The 23,758-nt window shown below is 34.0% G+C and overlaps 1 protein-coding gene across 1 annotated transcript; it reads right to left on the bottom strand.

The window, feature by feature from the left end:
* Positions 1–3,093: 3,093 nt before the first annotated feature.
* On the bottom strand, positions 3,094–4,162 carry LOC131074275 (RING-H2 finger protein ATL2). Its single transcript, XM_058010858.2, has one exon. The coding sequence runs from the start codon at positions 3,993–3,995 to the stop codon at positions 3,318–3,320; it is 678 nt and encodes a 225-aa protein (XP_057866841.2). The 5' UTR covers positions 3,996–4,162; the 3' UTR covers positions 3,094–3,317.
* Between the last annotated feature and the right edge of the window lie 19,596 nt (positions 4,163–23,758).

The raw sequence follows: 23,758 nt of genomic DNA, 5'->3' as shown, positions 1-23,758 counted from the left end.
CTCCAATATTGTAATTTCCACCTTACTTTGAATTGATGAGAGAGGAAATTCCTTATCTTGAAAGAGTCTCCTATTAAAAATATGAGTTTTCAATAATCCACAATGTTACTAGTTGTTGTTTTGGATATGATTGTGTGTATTATTTTATGCATCAACATTTCAGATCACACTCTATGATCCATCATCAGGATCACACTCTATGAGTCTCTTATTTCACTCTTTCCAAATTTCCTACAATAGAATTGATGGACTAATAACCCAAAGGAAATCAAAGGTTGCATTCTTCATCAAAATGGGCTAGGCTTCGAACATGCTAAGAATATTGTTAGGCAAAGCACCTAACCATCCCTATTTGGAACATACCATTTCCGACACTCTTGTGAGAATTGACAAACTAGAAGGGGATGATCTAGAGACTCCTCACAATTCTTGCATAGTGGGGATTGGGATAGACCATGGAAACCAAGCATTTTGAATCTATTTTCACTTATTATTTTTGTTTGTGGTGACACCCACAAAAAAATCTCCCACTTTAGGAAGGAACTCTTTATTCCAACAAAAAATAGAATGGGCATATTAGCCTTCTTATCCTTCTCATTAGTGAGAAAGAAACCAATTTTATATCTTTATTTTCTTGAGCTAGAGTATTTACACCATAAACAATCCCTACCAAATAAAAATTAATTCTTCTATCATTGAGAATCAACTTAATTTTCTTCACCTCATCTATAAGGAGTCCTTTGAGACTGAGATCCTTCTATTTCTAGTTAGGAATGCTAAAAGACACATCAAGGATAAAATAATTAACAACATGTCTACCCTAAATATTATAGAGAATTTTCTTGACATGCTTTAAGGAATCACAACTATCAACTGAGGGGTAACCATTCCAAGAGTCTTCCTAGAGGAGAGTAGATTGATCATCCAAAATATCCCACATAAGATAGTAAATAATGATTAACGTACATGACAACATGAAATTCCAAAGGCCAATTCATTTAGGAGGATTGAGAAATTGAAGGACACTAAAATTTTCTTGGTTATCTAGATATTTATTTTGTAGGACTCTTACCCACTTGAGATTAGGCCATAAGAACATGTTCGAAACTAAGTTTCCTCCAAGCATTTTATTTTGTGACCTCTAATTTCTCAACCCAACCCCTCCTTTTGATTTAGAATTTCAAATGGATTCCCAAGTGGTCAAGGGGATTTTATTTGGGTGTGTGCAAGAAGTTGAGTCCACTTTTTGGACAAAAAGTGGAAGTGTTTCCCTAATTTTCAGATTTTGTCACATTTGACCTAAAAATTTGAAGCACTTAGAGATTGAATCTCGGAAAAAAGTTAGTAATATGAAATGTAACACTCGGAGTCTAGTTTCCAAATATGTAATTAATTTTAATACTTAGACAATGAAAATTGACTTTCAAAAGGGATTTCTAAAAACCATTGTTTAAGGACCATACCATGCACGTGTATGACCACCACTTTTTTACATAAATAATTTTTTTTTTGAACACTTTTGGGAAAACATCTGTAAGACACTAAAGATTGATGAGGATATTTTTTTGTACTTTTTTAAAAATAATTTTATATTGGCCCTAATTGTTGTTTAAAAAACCCCTCATGTACGACCACCATAATTTGACCTAAAAGTATTATTTACAAAAAAAAAATCCATTTAGAAAATAACTTTGTGTAGATTGACGTCATATAATTTGTTTTTAAAAAAATGTAAAAAATAAAAAAGTTACTAAATAAATAAGAAAACTTGATATTTCAAGTATATGGAATAGATCTAGTATAGATTAATTAAAAAATAGAAAAAATAATTAAATCTTTAAAAAAATATGTATTTGGAATCTATGCAATGTAATCTCTAATGGGTTTTAATTTTACCTGATAATTATGTAAAAGAGGACATCAAACATATGCTAGAAGTCAGTATTTTGTTACTCACATAGTCCAAACTTGTACTTGTAGGTCCAAGGCTTAGGTTCAAGGGCATTCCAGGCCTTACTTGATCCAATTACCTAGGCATATGGCGGGGTTGGTTTTAAAATTTTAAATGACATGCCCTATTCTATAATGGGTCCATGTTATTTAACGTTTGGATCCAAATTCTATAGCTCATAATCATGATTTTTTAGCACATCCTCCATCTTGAACTTTCACAATTCAAATTTTGTGCCTAAAACCTTCTCGATTTATACCCTTGATGTTCTTCCCACCTCTTCTTGGATTAATATAGAAACCCTCTCTACATAAGCTCCCACGCAAATGAATGTTAGTACATATAACCCTCAACTCAACACCTAAAATATGAGTGATCAAGATCCAACACCACATCATTCAATAAATCACAATTAGAATACAATTGTAAATAAAGGTTTCACATAGGAGTACCACCAACTAGAGACCTGGAAGAATTATTTCAACTCAAATATGTAATAAAAACCTATCATGCAATCAAATGGTGACTAATTTCTATCTTGACACTTCCTTTCTTTGTCAAGATTGTTATAATTATTAAAAACTATGAATATTATTGAAGACCAAATCTTTAAGTTCATCTTCTCCAAATCTTTGGATGTGTTACTTTTTTATTTTATTTGATTTGATTTTCCATCTAATATCCTTATAACACTTTTAAATAGTACAATAAGAGAAATCTTATCTACTACATTATCTAGTAAGTTGTGGATGTTTCCTTTTAATATTCAATTATTAAGTGGCTTCCATAATATTTTTAATAATATTTTTTTTTATAAAAAACCATATGTAAGAGAAAATGATTTTTTTTTTTTTTAGTTTAACCCAGATACATTAACAACTAACTCCCATGGTTTATGTAGGTTTGGGAGATACAAACAATAATTTTCAATATCATTTCAAACATATTTAATATAGTAAAAAATCATATCAAACACATATAATATGATAAAAAATCATAATACTTTTATAAATTTTATAATTGAAACAAAAATAATCACATGATTAATTTTTTTAATTTAATAAATTGAAAATTAAAAATATATAAATTAAAAAAACCCCCAAAAATATTAAATAATAACACATTCACTAGTTTTAAAAATGTTACAAAATATTTTACCAAAACTTCAAGAAATATATACATATATTAACATAAGCTCTCGTTTAAACATATTACTTGGAAATTCCTACGGACTAGAAAAATTAGCTAAACCTTTAAAAAAGGTCTATGCCTTACAATTTTTTCATTTTGACATTAACTAATGATATGAATGAATAAGGTAACGCTACTTTCCGTTTTTGATTAAAGATCAAAACAGATTTTGACCCTACTTTCCGTTAGATGGAATATCATGAATATTAATTCCTATTTCCGTTACAATATTACTCTCCTCATCAGTGCCGTGCTGGTTTACGTTTCCTTTTTCTGGGTCTCCTGCACCATTTAGATTTTCTTCTTCTTCTTCTTCCTCTGCTGCTGCTGCTGCTGCTGTTACAGAGATACCAAATTGTACAGTACTAACAGGAGGAGACTGCATGACCTCCCCCGATTCCTTTTCAACGGCGGCTCTGCAAATAGGGCAGGTGGAATGAGAAGAAAACCACATATCAATACACTCCAAATGAAAACTGTGGTTACAGTTGGGCAGCAGCCTGCCCGTCTCCTCCTCCTCAAATTCACACAAGCAAACGGCACAGCGTAAACCGTCTTTGAAATTTTCCGGGTTGTAGACAAAAACCGGCAGAGCGTCTAACGCCTGTTTGCACAGGCCTTCTGTTGCCGGCGTGAAAAAGTAGTGTTGTTCGGCCCACGGGATCCCGGAGCTCCGGCTACGACTTTGCCGTTGGGTGTTGGAGTAGAAGCGCAAGTAAACATAGTAAAAAATGATTAGAATTGACATAAGAAAACAGAGAGACGCCCCACCCACCATTATGATAAAAGTGTGCCATCCTTGCAAATGAATTAGGCTCTGCCCCCCATCATCGCTTTTGTTTTTCTCTGACATCTCTCTTTCAATCCTTTCCCATTCTTTTTTCAGTTTTCGTCAATTAAAAGGGAAGAACATACTTTGATCGCGAGGAAATGATATTAATTGAATTTGGATGCCGCGGTTTAACTTGGAAATTCATGGGCAGTGTAAAAGACGGGACGGAAGGGAAGTTGTTGGGAATGGGAATGGGAATGGGAATGATGTTTACGCGGTGCGTGACATTTGTGAGATAAATCTGCGTGACGTGCACTTTAATCAACGCGTGAAATTTGTTTTGATCAACGCGGAGGATTTGCGTCGATTTGTATTCATTTGGCGTTTCTTACGGTCCCACGCTCACTGCCTCACTAAATATATTTTGTTTTAATATGGTGGACGGTCGACTAGTATTCCCTTGTCCCTCCTCTTCACCTTCCTCTTCACCTTCCTATGATAATGATGGAAGAGCAAGAATCAACAGATTTTATTGACATTTGATGATAATCTTTTTGTGTTCATATCTATAATACTAGTATACATATATTTCAAAAAATCTACGTAAAATTCGTCTAGAGATATCAAATTTCAAAATATTTAACATTCATAAATATGAATAGACCAACCTACCTTCTATGTACAAATGAGAGCTATGCAAGTAAATATTCACAACATTCAAAATATTTACAACATTCAAAAGATTCACAATGAAACCTAATCCTAATTATAATTTTTTATGTACCCAATATTCTATATTATTCATTTGTTGAATTATAAAATTTATAATTATAATTTTAGGGTTAAGAAATATTTTATCTTACTTTAGATTCCTATAGTTTGTTTTTTGTATTTTACTTTTAGAATTAAGATAAGATGGTTAGTTTATCTATTATCTATTTTCGATTAGTTTCATATATGACCAAATAATTTGGATTGCTTTCATAAGTATGGAAAGGTTTATTTGTCTTTTCTTGATATTATATGTAGAAATAATTAAACTAAAATGATAATTACTATTTATTTAGAAACTAATTTGGATAACTCTATAAGTATGAAAGGTTTTTTTTTTTATCTTATATTTCAAAAAAATATATGATAATACTACCTAAGTATTTCTTTAAGCTAAAAGATATTTTAAGTTTTAATAAGAAAATCTAATTTTTAGAAAAAAATTTCAACTGAGTTTAAATCTAAAATTCTATCATAAATTTTTATCTCATAATTCCATCCTTTTTCCAAAGAGAATTTTGATACAATAAAATTTATTATTTTCTAATGAAAATCAATCTCCTATTTCAAATAGTTGTTTTTAAATTGGTTATAAATCAAATAACAAATAATATAGACCATCAAAATAATTTCATTACCATAAATACATCACTAAAAATTTGATGGTAATAATTTCAATTCATTCATATTCATATTAAATATTAAATTAAATTTGTTACTACATTAATGTAATAATTGAAAATCTTTTGTTTCCAATAGAAGAATATATATTTATGTTACTTGTACAACACTTATTAAAGTTTTTGTCAAAGCTCTCAAAACAAAAAAATTACATGAAAGGGTGTCTAATGTCCTTTCAGAATCTTGCTGCTCACCCACATTATCTTATGCCTATTTCCCTCTTTTTATTTCAGTAGGAAGATTGACTAAATTAAACATGATCCAACATCTATATGTGCATCCTAATAGCTGGATAGACATTGCCCCTAACTAGAAGTGGCTATCAAGACAAACCAATTTATAGCATATAATATTAAATATGAGCCAATAGATTTATTACCTGATTGTAAATAGATGAAACTTCATTAAGGAAAAAAAAGGGATAAATCTGTAACCTCACCCTATTCCATTAAGTGATAAGGAAATAATATACATAACCTTGATTGCATGAAAAATCTAATGGAATACATGTAATAAAGAAGTCAAGATTCTTTGATTAAAATATTAGGGTTAGGTTTACAATCAAGGTTATGATAAACTATTTTATTACTATTATTATTATTATTATATTTCTATTTTAGAAAAAATTAAATATAAAAATATATCACTTATTCTTTAAAAAAATTTAAAAAATATAGCTTTTCGAAGACATTTCATTTCAAGAGTTAATTATTCTTTTTTCCTATTAATTTAATTTAATTTTTTAATTTTTTCCAGTTAATAAATTAAATCATAATTATTATTAAAACTATACTAAAAACAAGGCAAGTACTAGCCACTATGTGGCACTTGTTATTTTATTATTATATTTTACAATATCTTAATCAAAGAATTAGGGCTAGGTTTACAATTAAAGTTATGATAAACTTTAGAGTTAGGGTTAGAATGCCATATCAATCCAAAAACATAATTTGATACCTTAGTTTTTTAAATTTTACAAATGAACCTTTGAATTCAAAATAACATTCCTCCTTTTTTCAGATGTGTATTTATTTGATAACAAATAAATATTATGTTGCTTCCCAGAAATCTATTATGTTGCATCCGAGAAACCCGTGTATAACAGGAAAAAAAGTATTAGCCAATCGTTTACAAGAGAAATATTTTTTTTAATTATAAAGTTAACAAATATACACATGTATACTTCAAAATAAATTTAAAAATTTAAAAGAAAGAAAAATATTTGTTTATGATTGGTGAAAATAATTTTTTTTAATAACTATTTAAACATAACAAAAAAAATTTCATTACAAGAGTATTGCCTAACTGCAAGTACTAATAATGCATAAACTGTGAAGATTCTTTGATTAAGATATGGTAAAAATAGAATAATAAAAAAATAATGCATAAATCGTTGAAGCATCATAGGCTGAGGAAATGAGTTCTTCCTTCCAAGGACTTTGAGATCATATTTATGATCTAGAGATTTTCAAGTTTTTCCTCTACATTCAAATATGTTGATTTGAAAAACAAATAAAAAAAAAATTATTTAGAGGGGCTTAAATCTTTAAATGCCATAGGAGTCAGCCCCAGCAAGCCACCATATCAAATCTAAAACCTGGAAATCGCGTTACGCTAAAGATATATTATTAATTACATATTAATAATATAAGATGCTGAATTTTCTCTATTCAATTCATAGTTTAAAAATTCTCTACTGTTAAAGGTGAAGATTTTCAATTACATGAAATTTATTTCTAAATTTAAAGAAATCTATTGAAAAAACCTATGGACAAGAGACACCATGCTATCTGAGCATTGGAAAAGCTGTTCAACCTCCCTCTATCTGAGCATTGGAAAAGATGTTCAACCTCCCTCTACTGCCGACACCATTCCATGTAGTGAGTACCTTGCTTAGCACCTTGGCTCCTCTCATGACTCAATTTCTTTGTTTGCTTGAGTGTTCTACATTGTCACCTGGATTGCATCCTTAATCGCCCTCCACACTCCATTCACCTGCTAGACATCAAAACACAGTTTGTTGGGTGGTGCAAAAAAAATATAGCGTTGCACTTTTGCAATTAGGGATCTGGCTTAGAAAAACGCAGACAAAATTCAAAAGCTGAAAAAAAACTTTAAATGAAAAAAAGATAAAATCACTCCAATATTGAATGTTGATGGTGTAGAAGAATTGGGGGGCAGCGACATTCCATCTTCACTAATCATGCCTCCATGGCCATCGTGCTCTGGTGCAAAACTCAGGAAGGGTTTGAGCCGTCCCCTTCAACTTTCCTGAACCATCTTCTCCAAGCTTTAAATATATACCTTCATTTCCGTAAGAGGCGTTACAGTACGATTGGTCATGCTTTGAATATTTAGGTTACTTTCCTTCATGTCCGTTACTCGTAGCATGTTCTACTCTTCCACTGCTTGCCTGAATTCTGTCAAATTTTAATTCTGATAGATTTTGATTATGACAAATTTAAATACCACTGCAGGCCACTACTCTGCCAGCTGAGATTTTCAACTGGAATATGCACGTCAATTTTTTCTTAAAGTGAGATTTTGTTTATGGACAATATTGATATCATTGTAGGTCGCCTCTCGGCGAAGTAAGTATTATATTGTGGTGATTGAATTGTATATATATGTAAACATTATTTTTTATTTGGTCTTGTGTTTGTTTTGATGTCAATATCTTAATTTAATAATATATCAATAAGTGTCATATTTTTGTTATGTTTGGCTTGTGGTCTAATTTTTATCCATCTTCATTTCACCCCCTTCATTTTGTATTAATCATCATGCATTCAATATTATTATTCATTCCATTAGCAAAGATTCAATGTATTCCCTTTCTGTTTCAAAAGTGCCCCTTATATATCTACAAATCATTTTTATGTAGTTCAAGATTGTTAATTTTTATGTCATTTCTTATGTTGTGCATTTTCCTCATACTATTCAAAATTGTTGACGGATCCAAAGTCAATTGATCATTCCTAGCTAATATCAGGTTGGCAAGACAATTTGTGTTGTATCTAGCTTCACTATACATGTTATTTGTGAGATATTCTTATATGTTGAAATAAAAGGAGAGCACTAAACTTGAAAGAAATTGCAGTTTCCATCCTTGTATTTTTATCTCATTAAATTGATTAGAATTGTTAATTCCCCTTTAGTCTCAATCTTAAAAAACATGAAGAAAATGCATAGTTGCACTACTAAAACAAGAGCCTAAATTTTTATCTCATTGTTTGTTCCATTCTTGAGTCTTTGAGAGGATTTACACATTATTTTCTCTTTCTAAACTTGGATGATGCAGTCATCCCTATACTTCCTTAGATTCTCTTTAGAAGAACTATCAAAACTAAGTTTATACCATCCCTCCTAAGGTGGTTTCCATTTGGCTCTCAATCATTTATTCTAGGTCTCAATGTTTTTGTCCCTATTAATAGGGCACCTTAATCCCCAACCATGTTTTAGACATCAAGTTATTACAAACTATGAATTTGTTCTTTTTGAGATGTATTGCAACTAACTCTATTATTTGACACTTCCATAATTTTAATTTTTGTCTTATTTGAAAATCATTGGAATGACAATTCATTGTCTTGAAAGAGTCTCCTATTTCATTGTTTTCAAATTTCTCTTATAATTGAATTAATGGACTAATAATCTAGAAGCAAAAATGTGACTATTTGAACATGTTGAGAACATTGTTAGGCAAATCACCAAACTACCCTGATTTATACCATAAACTTTTCCAACACTTAGATTGCGAGAATTGACAATCAAGAAATAGATGATCTAGAGACTCATCATAGGCCTTGCATAGTGGGTAATGGGACATATGATGGAAAAAAATCATTTTGAATCTATTTTTCATTGGGATTTTCCTTTGTAGTGTCACACATGTGAGATTCTACAAGAAGCGAGAATCGAGCCAAGATCTGATGTCGGTCATAGATCACATGCAACTCCTCATGCAACAGATGATCAAAGATCAAAATAGCTTAATGAAGATAATTTCGATATGAGAGAGAAATAGAGACAAAGAAGAGAATTTGGAGAAGACTCTCACCGAGCTATCACTTCACCTGCTTGACTAGTGAAGGTGAGAGTATAGTGCTTATTATATAGAAAAATATAAGCATATACATCCAAGGGGTGCATTAACTTCTATTCCCCATAAAAAGTGGGAGATTTTACCTTCTTGGTAAATGCCAAAACATGTGGCATAACCTCCTTATATGAAGACAAAAAAGGAGTTGAGAAAGTTGGCACATAAGGCCAAAAGAGGGTGTGAAACCCAACTACGCCATAACCCACTTAGTAAATGACAAAATAGTGGTTATGAGAGGTGGCACAACAAGTCAAAAGAGGGTGTGTAACTCAACTACCCATGTGAGGTGGAGAGTTACACATGTAGCTGAAGTATTTGCCACGTGTCCTCATATAAGCCACTCCTATTAACCTAAGCAAGCTTAAATAATATATGTGTAGGAAAAAATAAATATCCCCTAACATAAGGAAAATAAAAAGCCTACACTAACACCCCCCCTTAAGCGTAGCTTAGGTGGGTGAAAATATGGCTCCCAGCAAATGCAACCATGTTAGGTACCCATGTACATAGATAACCCCCCCCAAAAGAAGAATAGTGCCGCCCCCCCCCCCAAATAAGGAGAGAAAGAAAGGAGGACTAAGAAGTCCCTCCTGCAGTAGACACCTGTCATATCCCAAGCAGAGATCGCAAATGAAGGAACTTGCTTTCGGTGAAGGGTTTGGTGAAGATGTCCGCAGTTTGCTCCATTGTAGAAAAACACTTAAGATCAATGATGCCTTCTTGAATGAGCTCCCGAATATAGTGCATATGTATCTTAATGTGTTTCGTCCTTTGGTGATGAACTGGATTTCTTGAGATCTGTATAGCACTTTGATTATCACAAAAGATGATAGTAGGCTTCCTAACTGGAATACCAAACTCAGTGAGAATATTCTGAAGCCAAATAGCCTTAGTGGTGGCATTAACTGCCCCTCGATACTCAGCCTCTATTGATGAAAGAGCAATTGTAGATTGCTTCTTACTCGACCAACAAACTAGACCAGAACCAAGTGAGAAGCAATACCCTGAAGTGGATTTGCGATCCTGAGAATCACCCGCCCAATCTGAGTCCATATATCCCACCAAGTCAATATCCATGCTTGCTGCATACTGAATTCCATAATTGTGAGTACCCTGAATGTAGTAGAGAATCCGCTTAGCTTCTTTCCAATGCAACTCATGTGACTCTTGCATGAATCTAGAGACCATGCCCACTGCATATGAAATGTCAGGTCTCGTATGAGTCAAGTAGATGAGGCTCCCAACAATTTGTCAATATAAATTGCTATCAACCAAGGGTGAAGAGCACTTAGCCTCAAGTTTGACCCCAGACAAAAAAGGAGTAGGTGCAGGCTTACAGTTGGCCATGCGAAATCTAGAGAGCATATCGAGTGCATACTTGGGTTGTCCAAGAAAGATGCCTAAAGAAGATTGAGTAATCTCAATTCCCAAGAAGTAATGTAGAAGACCCAAGTCTGACATCAAAAATCTATCATGTAGAGCAATTTTCACTACCTTGATGGTGGATGAGTGACACCCTGTGATCAACTAGTCATCAACATAGAGAACTAGAAATGTGAGAGTATCATCCTGGTGTAGAATGTAGACGTTCAGATCAAAATGGCATCGAGTAAAACCAACTGTCAGAAGGAAGGAGTCCATCTTGGCATACCAAGCTCGAGGAGCTTGTTTGAGGCCATAAAGAGACTTTTGAAGTCGACACACAAGTGAAGGATCTTGAACAAACCCTTGTGGCCGCTCCATGTAGATTTCCTCCTGAAGGTCACCATGAAGAAATGCACTCTTGACATCCATCTGATGAACTTCCCAATGATGGGTTGCAGCAATAGCAAGGACAAGCCAGATGGAATTCATCTTAGGAATTGGAGCAAAGGTCTCAGAGTAATCAACCCTTGGAACTTGGGAAAAGCCTTTTTCTACCAAGCGAGCCTTATACTTATCAACCGACCCATCTGCTGCAAATTTTGTTTGATAGATCCACTTGCATCGAACAAGTTTCCTTCTCTTAGGAAGAGGATCTAAATCCCATGTGTGATTCCTTTCCAAGGAATTAAACTCTTCTTGCATTGCAGCATCCCATTCGGGAACACCTGCAGCTTCTTGAAAAGACTGTGGATCAAAAGATGAAGCAATGAAGAGATGTGGAGCTTGCTGAAATTGTGACCTAGTTCTTCTAGAATCTGATGGATCACCAAGCCAATCTCCCACTGACTCAAAAGTTTGTTGAGCCCAAAGAGGCACTAAAGCTAGAGAGTCTGGGGGAGAATCATCAACCTCTGAAGGATGACTATGAGAAGAATGTGAATCCTCACCATCACTGTCACCATCTAAAGTGGAGGAAGAAGACTCCTGAACAGGATTAGGAGGATTAAGATCCTCAGAAGAACTATCAACATCATGCAATGTCTCCAATGTGATAGTGGATGGAGAAGTGGTATGAGAAGAAATAGAAGAACTCTCCTCAAAATGAACACTCCTCTCAATGAACAACTCATGTGTAGAGGGATGGAGAAGTCTATACCCTTTGACATCATCTGGATACCCAACAAATATGCAAGGCTTTTTTTGTGGATCCATAGCCTTGCGTTTCTCTGCTGGAATGTGGGCCCATGCAAGAGAACCAAACACTCTGAAATGCTTAACTGTAGGTTTCTGACTAGTCCAAGCTTGAAAAGGAGTTACCCCCTTCACAGCTTTATGAGGAACTCGATTCTGGATGTAACATGCACAATTGATGGCCTCTGCCCAATACTAAGGTGCCAAAGACTTGGAGTGAATCATACAATTTGCCATCTCCTTCAAGGACCTATTCTTCCATTCTGCGACACCATTCTGCTGAGGACTGTATGGAACTGTGTGCTGCATGTTGATACCTTCTAAAGCACAAAATTGTTCAAACTGATTATTAACATATTCACCCCCATTATCTGTACACAAAATCTTGATGAACTTCCCAGATTGTTTCTCTGCAAAAGCTTTGAAATCTAGAAAATTCTCAAATACCTCAGACTTTTGTTTGAGAAAGTAAACCCATGTAAATCTGGAAAAGTCATCAATAAATGTTAAGACATATCTAGCCCTACTGAAAGATGGTTGTGGAAATGGTCCTACCAAGTCACTATGTACCAACTCCAATAGTTGTGGAGCTCTCCATGCTTTGCCTTTATCATACTTCTCCTCAGGATGCTTACCAAGAATACATCCCTAGCAAACTCCATCAGAAAATCGAATAGAAAGCAACCCTGAAACCATGTCTTGTTTACTAAGTTGTTGCAAGTAACGATAGTTCAAGTGGCCAAATCGTTGATGCCACAAACAACTAATCTCATCTACATGAGTGAGTAAAACTGTCGAAGGAGAGTCAGGAACAAAGTGAGAAAACTGATATACTCTGGATTGATGATCTTCTTTTCCCACAACAATAGTAGACCCATTATGCATTTCACTGATTACCACTATATCTGGCGTGAACTCAACTCGCTTGCTAGAACTAGTGTGAGTGATCTGATAAATAGATAGGAGATTAGTTGATAAAGATGGAACACAAAGGACATCCTTAAATGTTCCTTCGCCCACATCAACAAACCCTCTCCCATGCACTTCAACAAGAGTGTCATCACCCATTAGTATGGAAGGCATAGAACATGGCTCTAAAGAGGTGAAATCATCTTTTGAAGAAGCCATGTGGTGTGAAGCACCCGAGTCAATTATCCAAGAATTGGGTTGTGAAGCAATAACAACTAGGGCCTTACCCTTTCCTTTCCCTTTACTCTTATCTGTATCCTTAGAAGATCCTTCTGATGAACTCTGTTTGACTGAATCAGGCACCTTGATATTATTCTTTTCAAGAAGATTTGAAAGGTGATCAATTTGTTTCTTTAAACACTTATGTTCATCATGACCAGGCCTCTTACAATAAGAACACTTGACCTTCTCCTTCTTAGGTTGTTCACCTCTTGATGAAGAGGTCTGATTATCTGCTTTTGAAGTAGCAGATTTCTAATATTTTTTCTTCTCTCCTTGGTTCTTTTGTTTCTTATCTTGCTTACTAGACCCTTTTTGTTCTTTTGTGCCTTGATTTACAACTAAGGCATGTGACTTAGAGGGTTTTATTGTACCCATTTGAACCAATTTGTCTTGCTCCTTGATGAGTTTTGTAGCAAATTCATCCAGAGAAGGCATTTTGAATGTGGTACTTAGGGTACATTTTGTAGCATAGAATGTAGAAACAAACACTGAATAGTTAAGACCAAGCTTAGAACGAATACTCAAGATCAGTTGCTTATCATCTTTCTTAGTTCCACACTGTTCCAACTGCAATCTTATAGACTTAAGTTTAGTGAAGAAGTCTTGTATAGTATCAAAATTGGTTGGATTAAACTCTATGAGTTCATTCTCTAACTAATGACCTCTTAGCTCATCCTACTTACCAAAGAGGTTTTCCAAAGTGGTCCACACTGCATTTGGTGTAGTGGCAGATTCAATGTGAAAAAGAAGGTCTGGAGAGACTGACATACATAGAGTACCAAAAGCTTCATCACATTTATTAAACCATTTAATCTTTTCTGCAGCATCTTGAGGTTCAGTTTCAAGTCCCATAGTAACACGATGATATCCATGTCTTTTCAGATATATTATCATCGTAGATGTGTGGGGGAAAAAGTGACACTAAGCAAACATGCCCTAATCTCACTTTCAACCACACACTTGTGGAATACGAAAGAGCCTAGAGGTATCACACAATTGGCTACTTCTTCTTGTGGAAGAGAGAGCCACGGGATACCTATTAGGATTTCTATTCCTTTGTTGTAATTGAAAGATGAAATGATGCAAGTTCAATCCCTAACCCCAAAGTGCAAGTATGAACTAATAAAAAGATTGTAGAATTGAACTTAAACAATGGAAAGCTGTAAACACAAGGACAAGGAAAGAATGCAAATGCATACCTGGTGTCAAAATCTGAGTGAAAATGTTCGGGACGGGGGCGCGGGCGCTACTGTCCTGATTCTGCCCCTGAAACTGCTCCGGAAACTGCTATTTTTGCACTCTGGAAAAGCTGTCAAAAATGCTAAAAATGTTGTCTGTCAGGAGGACCAGGGCGCCCAGCGCCCCTGTCCCAGGGACCAGGGCGCCCAGCACCCCTGTCCTGGTAGGACCAGGGCGCCCCACGCCCCTGTCCTGACAGGACCAGGGCGCCCCACGCCTCTGTCCTGGTCTTTTGCTCTGAAATTTGGTGGGAAGATCGGTCTCAGTCTGCTTCTCCCGAATCTGCAACCTGCGGCGTCGTCCGAGTCCCGAAACCTGCACTTATATCTGAAAAGGTGTTTGGGCGGCTATATAGGGTTTTGCCTTAGTCAAACCCCCGCTTCGGTGATTTCCACCTCCACGAATAGCCAAGTTGTATTGTAAAATGTATTGTGTGTGCAGACCTAGTGTGTGTGCAAGGTCCTAAAATGCAAGAAAGCAAACTAGAGCAACCTAGAAAGTAAACCTAATTGCTTGCAAATAATAATGTAAATGCTCTAAATCAAGATGCAAAGTGATCTAAAGCATGAATAAAGGATATATTGAAGCTTATGCAAAGACATGAAAACAACATGAAATCATACCCAACCCTCAAGGGAGGAGTACAAGCCAATCTTCAGTCGGTAATCTCCTATTGTTCTTCAATGTCTTCCAAGCCCTAAATGAATGAATGAAATTGATGGATGCTTGATGGATGGATGTTGAGTGTTGTTGAAGTCTTCAAAGATCTGCTCTTTCGCTGCATATGAAGTTCCTGAAAACAAAAATCGGATCCTTTCAAATGAAGAAAGAGAGCTCTTATATATGAAACCCTAGGTCTTAATTTCGAATTTTGGCCGACCTAGAGATTGAATATCCCGCCAATTTCTTGGGGTTAAGATTTATTTTATGATTGGATCGCGCTCCTAAAATTTCGGGAAAAATGTCCGGGACCATGTGCACTCCGAGCGCCATGGTCCCGACAACTTTTCACCAAATTTTCAGGGCCATCAGATATGATGATTTTAGAGAGAATCCCGAAGTTACAGGTGATTTCAAGATGTTTTGACCCCCGAAACCAAGCCCCCAAGTTCGAAATAGGACTTAATTAGGGTTTTTGATTAAATGATGTATTGGAGGAATAAAATGAAAAAGGCACACTTTAATGAAAGGGCCCAACTTTATGATGTGGGAGATGATAAAATAGAACCTTAGACCTAATTAATTTGATTAATTAAGTGCTAAAGGGGAAATGCAATGCAAAATGCAAAATGCGCCAAGGCGGGTGCTAAACTAGGTGTAAAATTGTACCACCCTAGCAAGTGCGTACAATTTACGACGCTACAGTAGATTTCCATTCAAAGTAATTATATGGTGTTAAAAGTGGAACTATAGATGCATCCATGATAGTAGAAAAGAAGATTGCAAAGAATCAGGAAAAGTGCAAGAAAGAAGGCACAAGAGACACCCCCCCTTTTCACTAGTCTCAGAAATCACCCCCCCCAAATATTACAAGGTTGGCACTTTATAATTAGTGCATTTACAAGGCTTTTTATCAGATTACAATTCTTTAAGAAACCAATTGAGATTTCAAATACAAATAATTTGAGACAAGATCTGAAACAAATTAGCCTTATAACTGCTTAATTTATCTCAATACCTTTCCAACAAATATTAGTTTTTGAAAAACAGAGTTGTGAGGAGAAAGATATGACCAGTTGAAGAGAAAAAGAAGCAGTTGATACAACCTTTAATATCTTATAGAAAAAGGCAAAATTTTTTAATTAAACCTGCAATAATGGAGAGTGCTCATTTCCAGTTTTTTGTCAAGTATTTGTTTGCAAAAATCTGACACCCGAGGCAAAAGTTGTGCAACTTTTAAGAAATGTTGCTGAATTTCCCTGATAGAAAAACAGCTTAAGCCCTATTTAAGCTCGATTTCAGAAAAATTTATTCATTTTCTAGAAATACCATCCGAAACCCAAAATTTTTTCGATGCTGAGAAGAAAACCCAGAAATCATTTTTCATGAAAGTGAACAAAATTTGAAACACTAAAGCCGAAATGAAAATAGCTCCAATAAAAAAAATTTACTCTGATTTTTTACTGTGTCCTCCAAACTCTGATTTTGGTGAGGTAAAAGTCACTTTTGACTTTGTCAAGCCTTATGGACACTTTGAAAATTCTTATTAAGCTTCCAATATTACCACAAAGCTGCAATCACCCAGATCTTACAAGGACACATACATGTAAACCAGATTTAACTAGAAGCTATTTTCCTTTAAACTGTTCTGATTCTCCAGATCACACAAGAATGCAGGAGAAGAGCATACTTAGTTTTTAAGGAAAATATTAGCTATATAAAAGTCTCAAATCCCTCAAATAAATTAAGAAAAACAATGAGCTATACTAGACAATAAGCTTTGATACCATGTGAGATTCTACAAGAAGTGAGAACCGAGCCAAGATCTGATGTCGGTCGTAGATCACATGCAACTCCTCATGCAATAGATGATCAAAGATCAAAATAGTTGAATGAAGATAATTTTGATATGAGAGAGAAATAGAGACAAAGAAGAGAATTTGGAGAAGACTCTCACCGAGCTATCACTTCACCTGCTTGACTAGTGAAGGTGAGAGTATAGTGCTTATTATATAGAAAAATATAAGCATATACATCCAAGGGGTGCATTAACTCCTATTCCCCATAAAAAGTGGGAGGTTTTACCTTCTTGGTAAATGCCAAAACATGTGGCATAACCTCCTTACATGAAGACAAAAAAGGAGTTGAGAAAGTTGGCACATAAGGCCAAAAGAGGGTGTGAAACCCAACTACCCCATAACCCACTTAGTAAATGAAAAAATAGTGGTTATGAGAGGTGGCACAACAAGCCAAAAGAGGGTGTGTAACTCAACTACCCATGTGAGGTGGAGAGTTACACATGTAGCTGAAGTATTTCGCCACGTGTCCTCATATAAACCACTCCTATTAACCTAAGCAAGCTTAAATAATCTATGTGTAGGAAAAAATAAATATCCCCTAACATAAGGAAAATAAAAAGCCTACACTAACAACAAACACAAAAAATCTTACATTAGTGACCAAGAAACCGATTTTATAATTATAGTGTTTTGAGATAGAGTAGTTCCACCTCAAATGATCTTTCCCAGCTAAAAGATTAATTCTTGTATCATTGAAAATTTCCTTAATCTTTTCTACCCCATCTATAAGGGATTCTACGGGATTAAGATCCCTCATTTTCTAGCTAGGAATGCCAAATGATACATCATAGATCAAATAATCAACAACATTATTATCCTAAATAATATATAGAATTTTTTTTGCATGCTTGAAGGAATCACACTTCTCAATAGAGAGGTAACCATTCCAAGAGTCTTCCTAGAATAGAGTAGATTTATCATCTAAAATATCTCATGTAAGATAGTCAATAATGATTAACCCATATGACATCATGAAATTCCAAAGGCCAGATCCTTTAGGAGGATCATTTTATGCAAAGACCCTAAATGGTCTTGGTTATCTAGATATTTATTTTATTGCATCCATACCCATTTGAGATCAAGTTGTGAGAAGAACGTGTACCAAAATAACTTTTCTCCAAGTGTTTCATTTCTTGACTTCTAATATATCAACCCTACCCCTCCTTTTGGTTTATAATTTTAAATGGATTTCCAAGAAATCAAAGGATTTTATTTTCTTCCAAGGATCCCTATCAAAAGAAATACCATATTTTAGCTCAATTTTTTTCCCCATAGCTAAGAGCTTAGGTTAGGATAGGAGAAATATAGGAATGACCAAGATAACAATTATCAGCATTATAATTTTTCAACCAATGGAATCCAACAACTCTTCAACAAAGGAATCTTCTTAGTGCACATTTCAAGTAGAGGATTCCATATATTCAATGAATAGAGACCTGAAGCACCTTGAGAATATCCATCTAGTTGGTAGGCTTTGTGTAGAAGAAGAAAAGTTTCAAGTTGACATTGTTCATGATTTTACCATAGGTTGAGTAAGAGTAACCTCCCCCCTCTTTGATATCCCAAAAAATATTGGCATCAATGAATTATTCATAGGAGACTAGAGAGGAACATTAATTTTCACTAAAATACATTCTCACTCTCCAATTAAAATAGAAAAAATAATCACTCTAGGAAAATAATTTACCATTATAATGAAGAGGAAGGAAAAATGACATTACCTTGCTAGAGATATAAAATAACTCCAAAGAATCCTTATAGACTACTTAATATTTGGGACTAGCAGTGAAGCTAAACATAGTATTTGTAACCATACTACCTCCTCATAGGAATATGTAGTTCTATCCATCTACTCCACTTCAATAGTATAAAATGTAACTATAGATCATCTCTTACTCATCCAAGAAATGTCACTAAATAGAGAAAAAACATAGCCACTAGGAGACCTCTTACTATCCAACACACATGAGCCTGGGTGATCCCACAATAGTGGGTTACACTTTTTGGCCAAACTTGACATTGAAATGAACATTTTGAACTAAATATTCACTTTTTGACATGTATAGCTACTAAATCATTAAGAATTTGAAGATGATGTAAACTAGTTATTTGTAATAGTTTGTCTACACACACACACATTGGAATCAAATTCCATTTAAATTTTTCTCCCTCCTTTGATAACTGGTTTTTAATAGTATTTACATCATTTTAAAAGTGATGTGTATGACGTCTCACATAATTTTTTTTTTCTATAAGGGATAAAATTATGGTTATTTTGAATTTAGGTTTGTAAAAATGATATCTAAAGCTTGAATTTGGTTTTATAATGATTTGTTAAATATTTATTTTTTATTAAGTTTTGAAGTCGAACTAATTTTAGACATAGGTGCATGAAGTCACACATAGCTTGTTCTGGTATGTATCAAAACTCATTTTTTTGTTGGAACAAGGACATCAATACCTACTACACATATATATTTTAAAAATTAATTATTTTAATATTTTTCCACATGTGTAGAACAAAGAAGTTGATGTTTAGTGAAAAACCTATGTATAGTAAAACTATAAAAAAAATCATAATAAAATAAAAAATATATTAATACTATACTTATTGAAAATGTCATTTTGAGGACTATGATCTTGCAACTAGGTTTATCAAGTTGATGAACCATTTTGATCCTCAAATTGAGCCTTGAAAACAAAAAATATGGAGCAAGTGCAAAATGAGGGGGTTCGAATGAAGGGGGTTTGAATGAAGCCCTCTAAATAGCTTCAAACAAAGGGGGTCTGGAATGAAGGGGGCTCAAATAAACCACTCTAAAATAATGGAAAATTTGGCCAACAAGGCCTTCAAATGAACATCTCCATGTTGAGGAGTTCATTCAAAGGAAGGTATTTGAGAAAATACAAAAAACTGGGAGTGAAGGTTCCTCTTTCTTGAAAGCCTAACCTTACAATTTCTTTGACAACCAACAAGTTTTGTTCGTGACAAAAAGTACAACCCACTTATGTGGGATGACCCACCTACACAATCTAAATCAATAAAACGTTATGTGTCTAATAACTTTCTCACATCATTAGAACCATGATAATATAAGTTATAATTATAAGTTCCTCGCAACCATCAAAATACCCTTCTAATATAATCCACATAGTTTTTACCAAGGATAGACATAAACTTACTAAGAACTCCTAGTACTTGGGTAATATCTAGATTAATACATATCATTGCATACATTTTGTAGCTAGAACACTAGTATATATCATGTCTAAATCATCATGTAACTTAAGACATTGATTTTGATGAAAACTTAGTGCTTAGATAGTTAAAACAATACTCAACTATAGTAGTTATTTGGAGTGAGTTACGTACATATTTTTCTCATTAATGCTTCAAATCATATTTCATGATACATCATCAGGATGAAATGTATAGAAAGCTGTGCATAGATATTGAGATTCTCCTCTCTATGCATTTTATCCTGAAGATGGATCATGTAGTACGATCTGAAACGTTGATGAGAAAAATCTATGCACAACTCAATGCAAAAAAATACTATTGATCTTCATGGACTATGGAAACTACATGATTTTAATAAATACTAAACAACTTGTGATCATATTGATGCAGGAGCACATAGGATGTAAGAGCAATCTTGCATCACCCAAAAATATTTTTTATTTGTTAACAAGGGTTTTTTTTGTAGGGTTACTATTTTTAGTAAGTTGTCATTTTTGCACAAAATCTTACACATACCTCCTAGACAGTAAATTGGAGCTAATGGTGAAGTGATTATCCCAATATCTTGTGGTGCTTGGGAGTTATTCAAATTTTCAGGTAAATTTCTCCAATAAAAACTTCAAATACATTTTTGAGGGTCTTAGAAGCCCCGAATTAGGTCACAAGCTTTTCCACAATGTTTGATAATTGAAAATCCATGCTGGTCAAATTAAAAGATATGGCGTTCGTAAGTTGTGCTACTTTAGAAAAAAATAAAATTCCAATGAACGCCAAAACCCATTTTGAGCATATTCTTGGCATATTCTAATATAGGGAAATGAGGTACAAAAATGGCCGGCCTAAAAAGGGGGAGCTACACATTCTAGAACATTTTAGGTGGTTAAACTTCACAATATAAAGAAGGAAAATGGGGGTTGCAAAGGGGGACAGTTCCAATAGTGTAGATCGTGGCTCTAGCTTGTAGATTATTGTAATGATAATGTCCATGTGGCTATTGCATGTTATTTTCTAAATGTTGTAATTTCATTTCACTAAGATAATAGAAAGCAAGTGTTTCCTCTCTCGCATTTTTTGTTTATTTCTTCATTGTGGTTGTGTGTTTCGGTTTATAAGGGGAGTACCCTTCATCACATACATAAAAATCTACTATAAAATAATGTCAACTTACTCTAATTTAGCCAAAGTTATTTGTGAGCTCAGTTCCTATTAATTCCACTACCATAATGATTTTTTTTTATCATAAATCTTCTTGTCAAACACACTAGAAATCTAGTTTCAATATAACTATTCATTCCCTTGTTTCCAATAAACATGCCATCAACATAAAACAAAATTAATTATTGTCTGACTTTCAAATCAATAAATTTAACACAAAAATAATAATCTTCTCCACTTCTAACAAAACCTAATTTCAATCCAAAAGAATCAAACTTTCAATACCACATTCAAGAAAATTATTTCAAACCACACAATGAATATTTTAACTTGAAAACCAAATTTTATTTATTCTTCACCATAAATACATTAGGATATTGCATGCAAATTTCCTTTGCAATACCTCCATGTAAGAATTTTTTCAACACCCATATACTCTACTTTAAAATCACACGTAGAAGTAATATATATAATAGAATCCAATTTAGTGAGAAAAGATAAAATTTTACCAAAATTTGTCACTCAAAATTTACCAAAATTAGTTCCCTTTCTTTGGGAATAACCCTTTGTCATTAGTCTAGTCTTCTACCTTTCAAACTTACCATATGCTATAAATTTCTTTTTAAGATAGACTTGCAAGCAATAGTATATCTTTCCTTGGGAGAACTCACTACATCCCAACTATCACATTTCCCAAGGTCCATCATTTCCACTAGCATGACCTTGTTCCAAGGCACAATTATTGAAAGAGAAAGCATTATTGATAGATCTAGGTTTTTCACTAATACAAGATAGAATAAATATACAATGGAAATTTTGTAGGATATACTAATCGATTAAATTTTATTTTCTTATTTTTATTTTCTTTCTACACAAAACATTTGAAGGTTGGCTTTGATTCTTGAGGTAATTAGTAGGATCTAGGTTGATATTAACCCTAGTTTCTCCTACAAAAGGTAAAGGCATTGTGGGTGTGGCAACTTCTACTGCTTAGCAACCCTCACTTAGGGACATTATCAGTTATAAAGATCCAATCTACAAGGTGATTTTCTCTTCTTAAGATGCTTGCCCTATGCACTTTGCTAGTACAAGGGCTCCTTGGGTTACTAGCAATTCTCTAGTAAACATCAAGTCAACTACACCTCTCAAACATGAAAAATCAACACCTATTTTGGAGCTTGTTAAAGAGGTTAAAAATGAAATAATTTAAGGAGAGGTGGTTTTCATTGCTAATGGATTAATTGGAAAGTTTAATCTCTTCTACTCTAGTCTCCTTGATCTTTACAATTAGATTATTGATGATTGGAAGTCAATGATAAAAGGTGATCTAGAAGTCTATCCCTATGCCTAGATGAGTCTTTCATTGTGGTTTTTAATTTTGTAAAGGATCAAGATGTCATACTATTGGAGTGATGGATTTGGGGACAATATACACTCCTTTTGAAATGACGGTAACCATTGTCTAATCCTTTCACTTGGAGTCATTCAAGGTGAAACATATTTGGGTTGATCTCCCAAAATTGCTACTAGAATCCTAGTTTGAATCCTATTTGAAGTAATTGGTAACTCTTTGAATTATTGGCAATTGATTTTGACACATCTAATTTCACCTATATAATGTTTCTCTATATTCTTGTTCATTTAGATATCTCAAAATATCTTCCTATCGAAATAACACTCAAAGTTGTTTATCGTTGCTAGACACGGGATTTGGATTATGAAGGCTTGTCATTTCATTGCTAAAGATCTTTTGAGATAAGACACATTGTCTCTTATTATTCTAGGCCCAAGCCTTATTTCAATTTTATGGGGTCTTGGAGGAAGGGCACTCTTCCACACCACTACATCATGGATGCTTCCCTTACAAAATTGGTGAAGGTGCATGAACCTATACCCAAATCTCCTTTGACTACATAAGAGACATACCTAAATTTGGGGAATTCAATTGATAGGTAATCTACACCTAGAAATTCTCCACATTCAAATGTTGCCTCGGGAGATGAGAAAATTTCTATGGCATAGATATTTGATCTCTCTCTATTTCAGATGCCTCTCCTATCATAGGTGACTTCCCAAAAGTAAAACAAAATTTAACAATTACTACGATTTTTGATCAAACTAAGTATTTAGAAATTGTTTCACGAGGAAGATATCCCGCCAAAAAAGAAAGGTAGCTAAATATGATGGGACTCCTTATGAAAAATTAGATACTTGTACAAAAGGAAAAATAATGAACTTTCAATATGCAGCTTCATTTCCATACCAAATGTGGAGCTAAATCATATACCAGCTTCTTTTAACTTTGAATGGGGTGACAAGCTTCACAATGTTATTAATATTTAGTAGATAATTTAGGTCGTATTGAACAATGATATAATGTGCCTCTTTT

Source organism: Cryptomeria japonica, chromosome 7 (assembly GCF_030272615.1).
Source record: "Cryptomeria japonica chromosome 7, Sugi_1.0, whole genome shotgun sequence".
Taxonomy (NCBI): Eukaryota; Viridiplantae; Streptophyta; class Pinopsida; order Cupressales; family Cupressaceae; genus Cryptomeria; species Cryptomeria japonica.
This window is presented reverse-complemented; position numbering and strand designations above follow the sequence as displayed.

Bases quoted from the DNA above. Each gene is read 5' to 3' on its own strand.
- LOC131074275 (XM_058010858.2), bottom strand. From the start codon at position 3,995: ATGTCAGAGAAAAACAAAAGCGATGATGGGGGGCAGAGCCTAATTCAT.